The 17,445-nt window shown below is 46.2% G+C and overlaps 1 protein-coding gene across 10 annotated transcripts in view; it reads left to right on the top strand.

Annotated features, from left to right (window-relative positions):
* CALN1 (calneuron 1) overlaps positions 1-17,167 on the top strand; it is a 633,346-nt gene extending 616,179 nt beyond the window's left edge. For all 10 annotated transcript variants that reach the window (XM_074328468.2, XM_074328464.2, XM_074328472.2 and 7 more), the window contains one exon: positions 9,699-17,167. In XM_074328468.2, coding sequence (XP_074184569.1) covers positions 9,699-9,826 — 128 coding nt within the window. In that variant the 3' untranslated portion in view covers positions 9,827-17,167. The remainder of the gene's footprint in view (positions 1-9,698) is intronic.
* Positions 17,168-17,445: the final 278 nt, after the last annotated feature.

Here is a 17,445-nt window from a genome sequence, read left to right as displayed (position 1 = left end):
AGCTTCTGGAGTTTGGAAAGTGTTTGATAATACTGCTGTGGGCGACCTGTGTGACACGAGTCAGTTAGAAATTAACAGGAGGATTTCCAAATGTCATCAGCATCATTTTATGTCACTGATTATACTTTTCACTTTTATAAATCTTGGCTCTAACACTTTTACAGAGGTCTTCCGATTCTGTCCATTAAGTCAGGAAATGTCAATTATTTCTTTCACATGAATGGAAGAATAAAGAACACAGATAGGCCAGGAGTCCATGGTGTGTGGAGCCCTTAATGAAGAAGTTTTGGGGGTTTTGTCCTCCTTTTAGTTTTCACTGCGGCTCGATTTTGTCTTCTTTATTTGTTTGATTTTTAGGTCAACACAAACGACAAATGCACACAAACACAGCCCCTTGCACATTCCAATCTGCCCTATCTTTATGTTAGGTAGGGCTCTGTGATCATAAGCAAGCAGCATTTTTTCTACTTTCTTCTAAGGAATGGACAAGAGGAGATAGGATGAAATTCCAAGGTACACATGAGGAAAGGTGTCCTCACTCCTTCAGGAAACCCTAAATTGGGAGCTCAAATCATGCATGGAACACATTCTCCTGGAGCCCCGAAAGAAGTCATCTGTACAAACCCTTATGAAGGCAGGGAAGAGACTAGAAGAATGTAACTCAAGGGTTCTGAAATGACCCTTTCCTGCATTCACACCTGGTTTCCAGGAGGGAAGTCATTCAGACTGAATCAGGCACTGAACAGGTGATGCTCCCTGTGCTGGGTGCTTTGGGCATGAGGTCATTTAACCCAACTGAATCAGGGGCTCTCTGACATTGCCCACAATTAGAGGGCTATACATCCCCAGTCCAATCAGAAGATTTGGCTGGAAGTAGGACTTTCAGGCAATCCCAATCTCTCAGATCTTTTTGAATTCCCTTATTAAGATAACTTATGCTCCATGTACTTAGGTGTGAGTTGTCAATACTTGTGTTCTAATTATTTGGAAAAATAAGTAGGTCCACATCTGCCCAAATGGGTTAGATACAAGATTATGTGACTACCCATGATCCCATTCATCATCCATGCTACATAAGAGAGTTTTGAGGTGTTTTGCTTCAGTTCAACCACTTGTAATCACCAGATATTTTGTTTTTGGTGAACATAAGCTCGGTGACACTGGGAGACAAGTTCGTATTTCATTATTTGGTTCTAGTCGCTGACATATGTGGAATTGAGAGGTCTTGTGGTTGAATCATCTATTTGCCTGCCACTGGATCCTTATTAAAGGTTCTTGTGACAACTTAAAACTACAGAGGGTGCCCAAAAAATATATACACATTTTAGGAAAGGAAAAAACTGTATTAAAATTATAATACTGAATATATAGTGATAACCAAAGATGAATACAAGTCACGTTTGACTTCTATAATTACAAGAGGTGCTCAAAGTGGTTACCACCAGCATAATTTTAACACAGTTTTTTTCTTTCTTAAAATATGGATACATGTTTGGGGCACCCTCTGTATGCATTAAGTTTGGTGGTGCTTGCCTCTAGTGAGTACTGCATAATCCCTATTGATGTAGTCCAGCAGGAAAGGGGTGGAAGAAAACTGCTCAGCATGCCTGCCATGTGCTGCTCATTTGTTAACATGTCCCATCGACCTATCAGCACAGCCTGAGAGATAAGTTCTGTGGCCCCTGGGGTACAGATGAGGAAACTGAGGCTCAGCAAGGTGGAGTGATTTGTCTAAAGTCAAATAGCAAGCCACGATTTGAACCCAGGTCTACCTAACAAAGTCCTGCTCTGGCCTCTCATTTGCCTGGGTCATTTCCTTGGGTGTAGACACTACAAAATGCAATGCAGTTTCAAAACGGAGCTTCATCTTCCTTACTCATTTTCCATTTCATCGCCAATGCAATCGTATTATATTTGGAAGTTGTGTGGAAGGCAGTAAGATTTCTGTGTGAGCCCTTTCGGAACACATACCCCGTGTGATCCCTAAATGGAATACCAGCTGTCAGATTTTTCTAGACATTCTGACAACATGCACAGGAGAGGGAAGTAAAGATCATCAGCTAGGAAATAAGGAGTTTCTGTGAAAGACATAGCCGGGCTGCTCTGCACCATTCAGCACTTCAGTACGAGGGATAAGAGGAAGGAGGGCAAAGGAGGTCATGCAGGCCAGGTAGCCCCAGAGGATCCCTGTACAGATATGTGGCTCTGATCCCTGCCCTGTGTAGACTAGCTGTGTGACAGTAGGTAACTTATTTTAAAACTCTCTGAGCCTTATTTTCTTTATCTGTCCAATGCAAAGGTTGGACAACAATGGTCATATCAAAATTTTCTAGGCTCAGTGGAAGGTCAGAAAGACTCTGTGGCCAAATCCAAGGTCTCCAGCTCAGCCATCACTTTGAAGTCACAGTGTTTCTGTCTGGATGTCAAATGGACACCTGGATGGGGAGACCTGGCTCACCATGTGCTCATGCACCTTGGGCATTTCATGCCCATCCAAATGAAAAGGGCACAACACGTCATCTACACCATCTGCTGCCAGCTCCCCTGGTGCTGGGACTTTCCGGAAATAAAACCTGTTTTCCTTGGGCTGATGAAGGAGGTTAAGGTGTAGCTGAGGTCCATGGCAGGCAGTGAGACAGAAGACAGTTTTCAAAGAAATTTGAGACTTCAGACCAAAAAGAATTTTTCTTCTGTTTGGGGAAACTTCACAGCAAAACTGTAGGCAAGTTCCTTGGAGCCACGAGTGAGGAATGATGAGATTCTGAGACACAAGATAGAAGAGACCTGGACAGCTGTTTTTGACAATTCCGTATGATGGCTAAGAACTGCACCTCTGCACCCTGGACAGGGCTGGCTTAAACTCCTGCCTCACCACATAATGGGTCACTTGAGTTAGGCAATTAAATAAATATTAAAAGCCTAATATTGTTCATCTGCAAAATGGAAATCATATAATGACCTATGGTTGTTATGAGGATTAAATTATGTAACACATGAGAATATTTGGTAGCAAGCTTAAAGCATTAGCAAGCACTCAAAACAACAGACAAAACAACAACAACAACAAAACAACAACTAGCCACTCTCTAGCCCCAGTTCTCTTCCTGTTGTTGTTTTTCACCTGGAGGCATTGTGGAGTACACACTGCTGGAACGGCACATCTTTGAAGGACGGGGCAGGGACCAAATTTACAGGGTTTGAACCATCCTCTGGACATATACTTTCCTAAAGTCAAGTCCTTGCCAGCATTGGAGTTACCAAGAGTGCTGGTCAACACTCTTTGGATTTCATGTTACAGAAACTCAACCCAGACTATCTTAAGTGAAAAAGCACTGGCTCACATAATAGAAGTCAAGGGGAGGAGATTTGGATGATCTGGACCCAAAGAGCTCAAGAAATAGTGTCTCCCCAGCCCACCTTGCTCTCTCGCTCTTACTCTCTTTCTCTCGTTCTTTCCTTTCTGTTGGCTTCATTCTTGGGAAGGCTCTCTGCCTGAGGTGATAGCATTCTCTCTCTCAGAGCTCATTTTTATCCCAAGAAGGGGCTCTGATTAAACCTGCTTGGCCTGTGTGCCTACACTGGACCAAGCCAAGAGCCTGAGATCCTCCACCTGACCAGTTTTGTTTGTTACACTGGGAAAGGTAAATCCCTGGATTAGGAGTTCTGCTAGAGGGAGAAGTACAGATTCACAAACCAAAAAATGAATTTTGTTACAAGAAGGGGAAGAACTTCTGGAAAGGCCACAACAACAGCTGGCCACTACACCTAGGGTCCATAGTAGGACCCTCAAAGCAGACAGAGCTGTCTGATTTCTACGGTGGACAAGGGATCAGCTCCCACCCCCTTGCAGAGGTGGCCCCTCTTCCTGTTAACAAAAGCATCATAAAACACACCAGCCTCATTCCTGTCCCCATACAAGCTGCATTGTCCACCCCCACCTTCAAGTCTTACTTGGGTGCCTTGGTTTTTGTGATATCACTGATCTCTTTCAAAAGCTCTTAACTAGCTCTACTTTCAGCCTTGGAAAAATCCGGTTTCATGGAATCAGAAAGTGTTAGACCTGGAAGCATCACAGAGCATTAATTGCTCTCAGACCTGGTATCTCTGGCCCATCATGAGAATCACCTGAGCCGTTTTTTTTGTTTGTTTGTTTTTTTTTAATTATTATTGTTTTAACCTTCCTGAGCCCCAAACCTCCTGCCAGAAATATCACTTACGTAGGTCTATGTTGGTGCAATTAATCAGAATTGTTATGATTCTGGTTTGCCTCACTTGGGAGCCAGCACCTTTGAAGATATGCAGCCCCATTTCCAAACATCAAGACTAAAGCCAGGGGGGTTCAGAACCCACTATATCCAGGGTCACCCAGCTGGTCAGTGGCAAGATCCATGTAGACGCCTGTCTCCTGGAGAAAATTTAAGAGCCCTTTCTGTCATTTGCTGAGGGGAGCAGCGTGACTTTGTGCTAAAATAACAAGGGAAGAAACAGTCTGTTCTGGAGCTCACAGCCCCAGGTCCTTCCATGAAAGCCAGGAGTCTGTCAGGGTTTCAGGCTTGCTAACAATCCTTCAGGAAAACAGTAAACCCCACTTCTATGTCTCCTGTGTCAACTTCTCCCAACTCACATTTCATCCCCATGTATTTCCTGGGCTCTGTCTGCGTCAAATATCATGCTAGAAAGAGAGCTCAGGACCTACAAGGAAGAAGAAATAGAAAAGATTGCCAGCAGCAGTGCCATTTTCAGTGTTCAGTAAGATCCGAAAAGGAACAGTTTCCTCAAAAATTAAAAAGAGAGTTACCAAATGACCCAGCAATTTGACTCTCAAGAGAACTGAAAACATGTCCACACAAAAGTTTGCACATGCATGTTCAAAGTAACATTATTCATAATAGCCCCCAAAATAGAAACAACCCAAATGTCCATCAACTGGTGGATGGATAAACAAATGTGGTACATACATTCAGTGGAATATTATTCAGCCATGAAAAGGAATGAAGTACCGACACATGCTCCAGCATGAATAAACATGAAAAGATTATGCTGAGTGAAAGAAGCCAGACACAAAAGGCTACATGTTGCATGATTCCATTATATGCAATGCCCAGAATAAGCAAATCCATACACACAGGCAGAAAGTAGATTAGTGATTGCTGGTGGCTAGGGATAGGAGGGAAAGAGGAGTGACTTCTAATGTGTATGGGGTTTCTTTTAGGGTGATGAGAATGTTCTGGAATTAGATAGTGGTGATGTGTGCACAATACTGCGAACGTACTAAATAAATGCCACTGAATTCTACACTCTAAAGCGTGAATTTTATGGTATGTGAATTCTATCGCAATTCAAAATAAATATTAAGAGCTAAATCATTTTAAAAATTAAAAGATCAGGTCCTTTGAGAGCAGGATGTTCAGAAGATGCCTCACGAGAAAGTGAAGTTTGGCTTAGGCCCAGAAGCAATGAGATGGAAGGCCAGGGACACCCCTCGCAGAGGGAACGGTGTGAGCAGTGCCACCGAGTCTTGTGTAAAGAAGAGCCAGGAGACCTGCTAGGCTGAGACAGAAGTTGCTGGGGGAGGGGAGGTGCAGTGGTGGGGAAAGGACAGAAGGCGATCTGTGGTCCTACCCACTGAGCTTAGGAGCTGGAGGGAACAAACGTCCTTCTCCCAGCAAGGGATGCCTTTGCAGGAAGTTGCAGGGAGTGGTGATTCATTCTAAGCACTGCTTTAGGAAGGTGAGTCTAGCTGCAGTTCCAGATGAATTAATGAGGGAAGGGACCAAAGCAAAGGTTTGGGGTCATCTGCTGTATCCTTAGCCCTGTCTGGAGGTTGCAGGGAACAGGAAAAAAAAAAAAAGGAAAAAAAGATCTTTCTCCTGCCCTCCAGAGATACAAGAAGGAAACCTTGCATTTCTCTAGCATTGCACAGTTGGACATAACTTTTGCTTTTTTTAATGAGCTCATTGATCTTTGAAAGACTTCTTGAGATTAGCACAATTATTATTAGCTCCTTTTACAGAGAAAGAAACTGAGGCTCAGAGTTCAGTCACTTTCCTGACTGAAGGGCTGCTCCTAAGTGGCAGTTAGTTGAAGCAACCAGATCTCAACTCACGGTTGTCCTAGGCTGACCTACAGTTTTGTTGGGGAAACAAAGTGTAGACACCGAGAATAAATGAACCCACAAAAATACAGTGTAACGCAAATAAATGTGTGATAGCTATAAACAGGCCTTAAAGTATTATCAACAAACACAGTAATTAGTGCCGGGTTATATTCTGCCAATCATACCAAGTGTTCAAAGTGCATTTTCTTTGGGTCTTCTTCTTGTTGAACTTTGCACTGCCAAGCAAAAGATCAAGAAGAGAGAGTTTGTGCAGTTTTGAATCTGGATATTAAATCAGACCTGGGCTCCAATCCCACCTCCCCCATTTGCCAAATGAGCTTGAACTTCACTTTTTGGAGCTTCAGATCCCTCTCCCATCACACACCCAGCTCACGAAGGACTGCTGCTCTGCAATTCTGATGATACATGAAGCATGCAGCGAGTACCACCCACTGGGACAGGCGTCCAATAAGGAAAGGGGAGTTTTTAAAAGGTTTACAAAGGGGAATTCGCATTCACTGGCAAAGACAGTATTACAGTACTTTCATATGCCCTTACTTCACAACAAGGTAGGTCTTATTACCCCCATTTTATAGATGAGGGAATTGAGGCCCAGGGAAATTAGCTTGCCCAAAGCCACACAGCTAGGATATGAGATAATCATGATCACATTTGGATGTGACTCTGAAGTCCGTACTTTTTCACTCTGCCATACAACTTACAGTGACGTCAGAACTGGACATCAAGGCACAGAGTCTGAATTACAGACAAATAATGATCTGTTTCAGAGCCACCAAGGAATGAGCTGGAAACTCCACTCCGCTTACAGGACTGTGGTCTGGGTTCAGATGTGCACAGACTCACACAAACTCTGAGGTCTCCAGGCCTCTTCTCCTTCCTCATCTCTCCCTGCCTACTACTTAAGGAGTTTTAAATCAAAGGTGCAGCCTCTGTCCTGGGGGATAAGCCTGTTGCCCGTGACCTTGTTTTCTGGGTGTCCTTCACAAAGAAGGACTTCAGCAAACACTTTCTTCGCCGCCGAATCACACAACTGTCCTTTTCCTTAAGCCTTTGCCAGCCCTCAGGATGGAAAGCTAGATGACTGCCTTCAGAAGTATATTTATGCTGAGGAGCTGCTCAGAATAAATGAGCCAGTCCTCAGAAAGTGTTAGATTCACTACTTCCACAACCATGTCTCATTTCTGCTTCAGTCCTTTCCTTCTCAAATGCCACCTCCTTTTTCCTTCCTGAGGGCTGGCATCTTTTTACATTTGCCCATCCTGGGGGGTGCATCTCTGTGCAAAAGAATTTTCTTCCTCCAACTAAGAACCTGTAAGATTCTAAGACCCAGACATGAGCGTCAAATAAATAACTGAACCAGAAATACTTTTAATCCCCCAAGGGAAGCAGAAGTCCAGTGGATCCAGAAGAATTAAAAATAACAAGACTAGACCTAAGAGATGGTGAAGACATGACCAACAGGTATAGGTGAGGGAGCTGAGAGCTGTGCCTGCACTGGGTCTCTGTGAAGGATGGCCTGCTGGAGAACTGCACTGGTTGAGGTACTTTTTAGAGGCCCCTGACAAGCCCCCGACCCCTTCTCTCAGGGAAAGCTCCATTGCCTTTGGACACATTGCCAGACCTACTGCTTCCCTGTTATTGCCAGGAATCTAGAGGAGCCACAGGATGGCAAGGGGAAGAGGTACTCAATAATGAATGCTGTTTACGTTCTTCAGAGGCGAGTCTAGCAGAAGGACCCTTTTTTTTCAATTAAAGTTTATTGGGGTGACAATGGTTAGTAAAGTTACATAGATTTCAGGTGTACAATTCTGTATTACATCATCTATAGATCACATTATGTTCACCACCCAGAGTGAGTTCTCCTTCCATCACCATGTATTTGATCCCCTTTACCCTCATGTACCACCCCCCTTCCCCCACTACCCTCTGGTAACCACTAAACTATTGTCTGTGTCTATGAGTTTTTGTTTAGAAGGACCCCTTTTTTAAATGGAAGGTAACCTGAAAGGGTTCTTCTGTCCTATCACTGGGTTTCTTAACATTTGAGTGTAAAGAACCATCTTCCCAATACCCCCCACCCCAACGTCCCTAAAACATACACACGTGCGTGCACACACACACACACACACACACACACACACACACACACCTCCTGTCCCCAACAATTCAAATTCAGATCCTTTGTCTGCACCCAGACATGCTGAATCAAAAACTCTGGGTGTGGGACCCAGTGATTCCCTAATACCTGGAGAGCTTACAGAAACACAAATTATTGCTTCCACCCCCAGAGATTTTGATTCAGTAATTTGCAATGGGGCCTGAGAATTCTCATTTATGTCAAACTCCCAGGTGGTGCTGCCACTACTGGTGTAGTGAGAAGCTCTGGTGCAGGTAACCTCCCAGCTGCCTCCAGGGCACTGATGTCATCTATAAACTAAGTGGTAAACTGTGTGCAAAGATCACTGCAGGACCAGGACCAGGAGGGGAGGCATCGTAGACAAAAAGGGGAAGGGAAGGAAATCTGGCATGGGGAGCACAGCCTGGGCAAGAGACTTGTTCTTTCTCAGCACACTTTATCAAAACTTCTTTCCTGTTATTTCCATTTCCCTGTTTCTGGTCCATATTAGTAACCCACTAATTAATGCCTTGTGATTGACTCACAAGTGGTGTCAAATGGGCCTTACAAAAATGGGGGTACAAAAGGATTAAGAGAACGCAACCCCAGGACCCAAGGTTAGACCCCTCGGGACGCAGGATCAGGGGAGACCTTGCCTCTGGAAAGCCTGAGAGGGTTTTGTGCCTCTCTGCTTCGCACTGGTCTTGTCCACACACACCTCATGTGGTTCCCCCGTTCTCAGACTTCAGCACGCACCAGGATCACCTAATTAAACACAGATCCCTGGTCCACCCCCAGTCTCGGATTCAGTAGGTCAGGGTTGGGGTCCTGCCTGAGAACCTGCATTTTTAATGAACTCCTGTGGTGTGGATGCTGCTGGCTCAGGGACCCCATTCTATAACCGCTAGTGGGCACATCTGAACTAATACTGGGGGTCACTTAGAGTCATCTGGACCAGCAGCCACCCAAGAACAAGTCTGAGAAAGGTAAGTTGCTTCCAGCTCAGCGCAAATACACAGAGACTCACCTGACCTCCCTCTGTCTGGATCCGCTGCCGCAGACGTGGGAGCCAGGTGTCCCACAGAAACGGACATGGCAGTGCCTGGATGGCGCCTTCTGTGAAACTGCCTCTGAATGCTCCATACTTCTTCACTCAGAAAGTCACTGTGCTTCTATTATATTGGTAACACCATTATAAATCTGTTAGGTTATACCTTACTCTGAACATCACGTTTGTCGTGGTCTTTGTCAGAAGTGTCAGCGTTTCATACCACGTGCCAGAAGACGCGATGTTCAGTCTCCTCTGAGAACTGTTCCCAAAACTTGTCGACTCGACTTGAGCAGCGCATCCTAGGGACTGGACACTGGGCTTGTTGAGGAAGGGGTGCAGCCTGTCTCACGGTGTCGTTTCTCTCTCCCCTCCTCTCCCTCCATGCCTCCCTCCCTCTGCTCCTCCACCCCTAGTGCATTCCCAGAAACAGAACAGACAGACCTGCGTCCGGAAGAGCCTCATCTGCGCCTTCGCCATGGCCTTCATCATAAGCGTCATGCTGATCGCGGCCAACCAGATCCTGCGGAGCGGCATGGAGTAGCATCGCACCCGCCGCCACCACCGCTGCGTTCCCAGCTCACTGCGCATGCGCATGCCCTGCGGGCAGACTGTTCCTCCTCCAAAAGCAGATGCGGATGATGCAGACGTGGCACAGTTCACCGAAGAGCCCCAGGTTGCAGTGCAACCGGTGTTGCAAATCCACTTCATCTCCGTGGCAGGGACACAAAAGGGCTGTCTTCAACGCTTTAACGGTTTCATTTCCTAATGCAATAACTAGCCCTGTAGAGACTCTGAGGAGAAACTGCGTCTTCATCTCCGAGTCCCGGTGGCCCAGAGAGCAAGAGAGAGGCCTGAACACGCAGTCACCTCCTCGCGCCATTCTTTCAACCCAGGGGCCAACTAGAGACCCCCGAGGGCAACCCTCAGTCCCAAGGGGCTGACTTGCGGGTTGTTGCAGAAGAGGGGGCTCTCCATCTGGGCCTGGCTTCCTTCCTCTACCCAGTGGAACCCCCCCAAGGCGTGAGGGGAAAGCCATCGGATGGGGTGCAGCACCTGGCGGCCTGCAGCTGCCCCCCTTCGCTTCCGTTCTTACTGCCTTTTCTACAGGACTCTTGTTGGCAGAGTTGGGGAGCTCTCGGTTTCCTCCTGCACTTGGCTTTCTGTTCTTAGAGCCCATCGCGCACCAGCATCTTGGAATCTGCAGAGAGCCTTCCTCCCAGCTTTGCTGCCTGTGCTGCCATTAGAGAAAAAGTAGACTCATGGGCATCTCTATACCATAGACCCGTAGACAGACATATATTTGGCTGCTTCATTGCGACATCAGTCTCCCCTAATCGCTTACTCCTGATGTAAGCTTGTCCTCTGATATGCGTCCCTGCCTCTTTTGGGTGGGAGAGGTAGTTTGGGAGATGGGGAACGAGACTGGTGGGGAGATGTTGCAGCCCACACCCCTGTCATCCGCAGTCACGGAGCCCAAACACATCTCCATGCCAAAAGTTAAGGTCCTCTGCATCTTACCTTTTCCTCATCTTACAGTTTGCTTTGTAAGTTAGTATTCCACAGATCAAAAGAGAAATACAGTCCAGAGTGGAAAGATGGAAAGATCAAACAACTGTGTTTTACATAACACCTTCTGGCATTCAAATCCTGCAACTGACTCATGTCCATGAGAAAAAAAACAAAAAGATATTAATAAGCTTAGCCAATACGACAGGTAATTTATGTCTGTCTGCAGAATACTTCTGTTGGGGAAGGGAACTAAATCCAGCAGTCTGTTTTTAACACCATTTCAAGTATGTAATTTCCTGACTTTTCCTAGATGTCACATTAGCCACCACAGTTAATTCAAGCTTGCATAGTCTGATTAGCCAGTAATCTTTAGATCTAATATTTCCCTTTGTACTTTTCCAAGCTCAGGTCTTTATTTCTGTAATGGAATTGTCTTGATCCTCTTTCCTTCCATTGCATCCGAAAGCTACATGCTTTCCCCCTCTCCTGTTCCCTCTTTGTTCCAGTATTGAGGCGCCAGGATCTTTCCTTTCTCACTGCAGCTGGGTGGGATTTTTTGATGTGGTGTGTGTTTCTGAACCCCTCGAGCCTCCCCTTCCTCTCAGCTTTTTTCCCTGCTGCCTTCTCAGACTTGGAGCTTCCAAAGTCTCAGTTTAGGGTCTTCTTCCAATTCACCTCTGTAAGCACTTCAGGCAATAGCCTGGGGGCAACTACAGGAATTTCCCCACTGTGAGAGACAGTGCAAATATTCATGATGAGCACAAGAAAAACCAGGGTTTGAGCCATAGTAAGAGGAGGAAGCAGGTGTATGATTCTGAGAGCCCAGGGGTTTGAGAGGCCCTCTGTGAAAATGCCTGGGGTCCCGCATGTCCCCGCCACGGAAGGCAGCAGCTTGTCTGCCCTCTGCCTGCCCTGCCCTTCCACAGCATATCCTGCACCTCTGCCTCTCCTCTCTCCTCTTGCCTGAGATGCCACGACCCTCAGGATGGGAATCCTGAACAAGAACATGTCCAAACATACTAATACTAATAGGGCAACTTCATCATTATCTCCTGCCCAAAGCAGCTGGCCCTCCCTCTTTCAACTGCACTTGGTGGGGAGACCCCCTGAACCACTAGACCATGTCCTACTTGGGGGGGGTACAGGATCCTAAGGAGATTGGAGAGAGACCCCCAGGAATGATTCTTAAAGGACTCTGCCTCATGCGAGGGGATTGCAATGCTGTAGGTGAGGCTGGACTTGAGGGCTAAAAATGAGGACTTTTTTTCAAAGGCTGCTTTTCTGCAAGTCCTTCTGCCTCCCCCTAGAGAACAGGGACCCTGAAGGATATGAGGGTTAGCCTTCATTGGAAGAGAAGTTAGCCACCATGCAGAGCTGCACGTGCAAAGGAATCTGGAGAGGCACCCTACATCGTCCTCAGCACCTTCTCCCTAAAGAGGCCTCCTCTCTCTCGCAGTGGCCCAGTGACCAGGAAGCCAAGTCATCCTACCCAGGAGAAAATCCAGGAGCATGCATCCCCTGTGTGGGTTGCTAGGGACAGAGGGCACCAAGGAAGCCACAGAACTCTCTTTGATGGGCTAGAAGTTCACCTCCTCCATGGTCACCTCGCACTTGGCTCCATGGTCTGCAGCAAGGTGGAGACAACCCAGAGCAGTGGCATTCTTGACACTTTGGGAGGTAAGAGCGTCTCCTGGTGACTTACTCCCTGGCTGCTTTGCCTGGGCGTCAGTCAAAGGAGTTGGGCTTCTTTGTCAGGCTGCTCAATGCTGTCTTCCCACAGCTCCGCCCCAGGCCTGTCCCCTCCAGGGCCCCACGCCCATCAGCACCTTCACCACACGTTATGATGCACATGGATAAAGACCCCAGAAGTCCGGTCCCCTGTGAGCAAGGTATGCCATGTGGCCCCAGGAAGAGGTGACTTCTGCAGGAATGGGAACAGAGGACCAAACTCTCCCTCTGTGCTCCCAGCTAATAGACATGGGGGTCTATTATGAGGCAGCTGAGTGATTGGCAAACTGAGCTTGGCTCATTCTTATCACAAGAATGGGTGCCACCCAGACCACACTGTGATGATCAAGGAGGCATTTTGCTTGTGAGACAAGGGGTACAGACCCTGATGCCCTTGGACCCCAAAGAAGCTGTCACTCATCACTCCAGAAGCAGACAGAGCCCCCTAACAGACCCAGCATGGGAACTAGGAGCAGTGGTTTCCAGAATGTGCGTGGGTCCCATGTGACCAATCTGTTAAAAAAAAAAAAGGATGTTGTCATGGCAACCTTTGCATTCCACCCAGAGTTTGCCAAGGCACACAAAAATAGGGAACATTTTCTTAAAGAACACTTGAGTTCTGCCTGATTGCAACTTGACTCCCTGCATCCATATCCTGCTGGTGGGGAAATTACCCTCAAAAAATCTCGTGGTTTCTCTGCCTTTTCTTTTTTATGTTTCAACCTGCCCTTCCATTTATTCAGGAGAACGGGAGTTACCTATGAGCCAGGTGGCATCCTCCGCCATCCTCCTCCTCCCCTCCATCCCCACCTCCCAAGGCCCAGGGCAAGGACCCCTTGATCTGGGTGAAAAGTCAGAAATGTCATCTGGAAAGCAAAGTATATTTTAAGCCTCAATCTTTAAAAGCATCTGTTTGCCTGTTAAGAAGCTCTCCCACAAGCCAGAAATGTGAACTGAAGTGAACTGAGGTCCACATGTGGTCTTAAGCAATCCCAGTGGTTTCAGAAGTTTGTAGGTGTTTTATTTGCAGAAAACAAGATGTATAGTGTGAGTCTTCTTTCTTGATATCTGCTCCTGTCTCAGACTGTCCATGATAAATGGTCTGCTCTCTGATAGTTAGCCAAAAGAACTAGTGAAAGATGCAAGCTCATTTTGATAATGCCCCTCCCAACCACCCATCCACAGAATCATAAAGTGATATAACTAAGAGCTGGGACAGAGAAATTTATCTTCTGTTCCACATGCCTTCTCTAGGCTTAAGTCCAGACTCAGGTCACGAATCAAGGAGCTTTTGCTCTGCACCAGTATCTCCAGCCTCCCTGGGAACATGTGAAGGCCTGACTAGGAGAACAGGGGGTGACTGCCCAGCACAGCCCCTTGGGTGGCTGGCCTGGCCGTGGCTGGCTGTGAGCCGGAAAGCTCTGTTCTGCTGAGCCCTTGCTCTCCAGACTATGGAAGCTGCAGAGCCTCACTCTTCCCAGCTGCAGGTCTCAAACCACAGGTCCTTTTACTGCACTGACTATTTCTCCAAAAGCCCATAGTCATCGTGTCACTCACCCTGTTCCACTGAGACATAGAGAAGGTGTGGAACCCCACAGAAAAGGAGGCGCCCCTTTTCTCTAATGCCCTGCTGATGCAGTGGACTGGGTATGAGCTCCTAGGCTCTGGCACATATTGGTTGAATTACCAGGAAGACTGCAGAGTTGCTTTCCCTGGAGAACATCTGTCTGAAATGACCTCAGGTCAGCTTTCTCGTGGCCTCTTCAGTGACCCCACAGAGCTAAATGTCCATAACCCAAAGGCCTTGCCATAGCCATTTCCCTCACCACCTCATGGTTCAACTCCCCCAGAAGAGAAAAAGAAATCCGTCAGAAATAGAAAAGAAACATTATTCAGCAGCTAGGGTTTTCAGTGTGGATTATTTCAAGCAACGGCGAAATGGAGAAGGATTTGGGCTGCCTCTTACAGACCCTGTCTCCATGACAATGTAAATGGCAGAACTGTTCAGCTTCACTTCATACTTCCTTTGACTAAGTCACTCAGGGGACTGTCCTTAGTTAAGTGGCCTTGCCAGAGACACTTGGTTTGGAGGAATAAGGTCAAGTACACAAGCCAGCCAAACATTTCTCTTAGTATCCTATCTCATTGCTAATGCACATGGCCATTTTAACAGCTATGGTTTCTATTTAATATTGATTTGGGGCCCTTTTCACATGTTCTCAAGGTACATGACAACAATGCTCAAAACGTCTTAAAAGCAAAATTAATTTGACTCAGTTGGCTTGAAGTATAGCCACAAAGAATCAGTTTCCGCCAGTCCCACAAAGACAGACCTCTGTAACCAGAGAAGACTTGCAGCCTCCTGCTCCTCCCACTTTGGGTGGCTGTGGAACACAGTGCCCTCCCCCCTCCTTGCTGCAGAGCCCGCATCCACCTCCTTTCCTTGAGCATGATGGCTTGGCATTCAAACTGATGTTTCTGACATTGTTAGAAGTTATCGTCCAAGTGAAAGGATACAGAGGCTGGAATTTTCCAGTGGAGTAGATTCCAGGGAACGCAAAATTCAAGTGTGATGTTGCCCCGTCCCTGGACCTGAGAGGAAAACAAGTGTTTAAAGGGCTGCAGAGGCTGGTCTCAAGACATTTCCCTGTGTATCTGGCCCACTTTGGGAACATACAGGGAGCCGAGGGCCACGGGCTGCTGCCCATCAACGCGATCCCAATGATATGCACTGCACACTTCAAGAGAAGGCTGGTAGCTCACCTTTCCTTGGGGGATGTTGACATTTGCCCTCTCCCGAGGCTCTCTGTCTGGGCTCAGACCTGGTGAACTGAAGCCAGGAGAGCAGAGCTTAGAACCAGAAGCATGGGCAGCACTGCCAGCTGGGAAGGGCACAGGAGGCAGGACCCCAGGTGCCCCTGCCACCCACCAACCAGGTAATTTTGAGTGACTTCCCTTCTTGGCCTCAGGTTTCTCATCTCTGAAGAGGAAAGGTAAACCAGATGACCCAGAAAAGCCCTCTCATTGTGACTCTGTTTGTCAGAAACAAATACAAATAAATGCCTGCATTGAGAGGGTCTGTATATCCCCCACGAATTGCATCAGGAACTGACAGTTTCATTTTTAACACAAGTCCCAAAAGGCAGTTGTAATAAAGTATCTCTTTTGGTGTCCATTGTCTATAGGTGAACCAATGCAAATTAGTTTATGTCAAATATGTTGTGTCTTACGGGCAATAGGTTTTATTTACTTCCTAAGGTCATGCTGGTTCGAGGGAGCATCAAGGATGTGTCTTGGCTTAGCCAGAGTGGAAATTAAGGGGATTTGATCACCTTACCACAGGTCACATGAATCGGAATACATACAGAAGTGGGGTGAGACAAAGCCAGTCTGAAAAAGATGCTTTTTTCTTCATCTGAGAAAGCCTAACGAAGCTACTGAATAAAGAGCACAACTTCTAGTCATTTCTTTCTTTCCTTTTTTTCTGGCTACTGGAACAGCAGTTCTAGTACATGTGATTGTGGTTTGTAATTATTTGTAACACTGCTGAAGGAAGAGAGTCACAATCTCTGGTGATTGTCAGGAATTAGACTGACAGTCTGGGGAGACCAGCTGCCTGCAATTGTCCCTTAGACAGCTGAAGAGTGATGCTAAGCACAGGTGCCTGCTGTAGATGTGGTCCAAACATGACGAGGGGTAGAGGGCAGGAGGAGAAGGGCCGCAGGAGCCACAGAAGCCTTCAGCCCCCTGCCCCTTAACAACATGATATCCTAGCTTTCTGTCCTTTTTTCTTTTGTTTTGATTGTAAGCCCTGCTGTTCTTACCTGGAAAGACCTAGATTGGTCAGGAAAGGGCCCTTTCAGATCCTGGTAGAAATTTATAGAAATCAATGTATCTCAGCTCGCCCCAAGGAAAATCGAGAGTATTCTTTCTTTCTGACCTGGAAATCAGGTTTCAGGGGTCCTTGAATGGCTTCTTAGTGCAGTTTGATGTTCTTCCCCAATTCTGAATCCAGGAAGAAGCTATTTCTCAAGGACTAACCAAAGACAATGCACTTGGAGGGAAATCAGACATGAAAATCTGGTCAGGGAATAGGTTGGCAAATTGTCATCTATTGGGGGTGGTCACTGTGATCCTGAGGGTCATTAGACCTGAGATGTGATATTTTTCTCAAAGCCAGTAGTAAATGGCTGAATGCAAATCAGAGTGCAGCTGAGGACTGTTGTAACCAAGAAGACTGGAGCTTGGCAGCTCTCCTATCCAGAATGGGCCACGAAGACTGAAATCCTGGGTCACAATCTTCCCGTTTTACCTCATTCTCATTCCACTTTTTTTTCATTCAGTATTGGTTAATCATTTCCGCTCTTAAGTGATGAGAGAGTCAGCAGACTAGTCAAAAGAAAATCTCTATATAAAATGTAAATATAAATTAACGTGGCATGCAACTTACTGATCAAATGAAGCATATATTATTAATGTTATCTTAGTGTATAAAGGAAAACTGACTGCCATATTTACCAAATGTTTTCTCTAACCAAACCTGTCTGTAAATATATAATCTGTATTAAAAAAAAGAGTCTAATTTAGCATTATTTATGCAATAGAAAAAATAAAAGGTTTTTTTTTGTTGTTGTTTTTTTTTTGATGAGAGATTCAGTTCATTATCTGTGGTGTGATTTACAAATGAGTCATGAATTTCATTCCTGTAACCCTGAAGGGCCACCAGTTCTGTTGGGATGACGGGCCAGTATTGTCCCCTCCCAAGAAGCAGCCAAGGAGAACGCAATTAGGGATCTGCTCCTGGGATAGGAAATGATTGACATAAGGAGAAATAAGCTAACTATGGAGCATATGGTGAAACATACAAAGTATATCTGGCCAGGGAACAGACAATATAATTAAGAAAACTGCAGACACTCAAGC

This window comes from Rhinolophus sinicus, chromosome 3 (genome assembly GCF_057876585.1).
Source record: "Rhinolophus sinicus isolate RSI-liver-muscle chromosome 3, RSI-T2T, whole genome shotgun sequence".
Lineage (NCBI taxonomy): Eukaryota > Metazoa > Chordata > Mammalia > Chiroptera > Rhinolophidae > Rhinolophus > Rhinolophus sinicus.
This window is presented reverse-complemented; position numbering and strand designations above follow the sequence as displayed.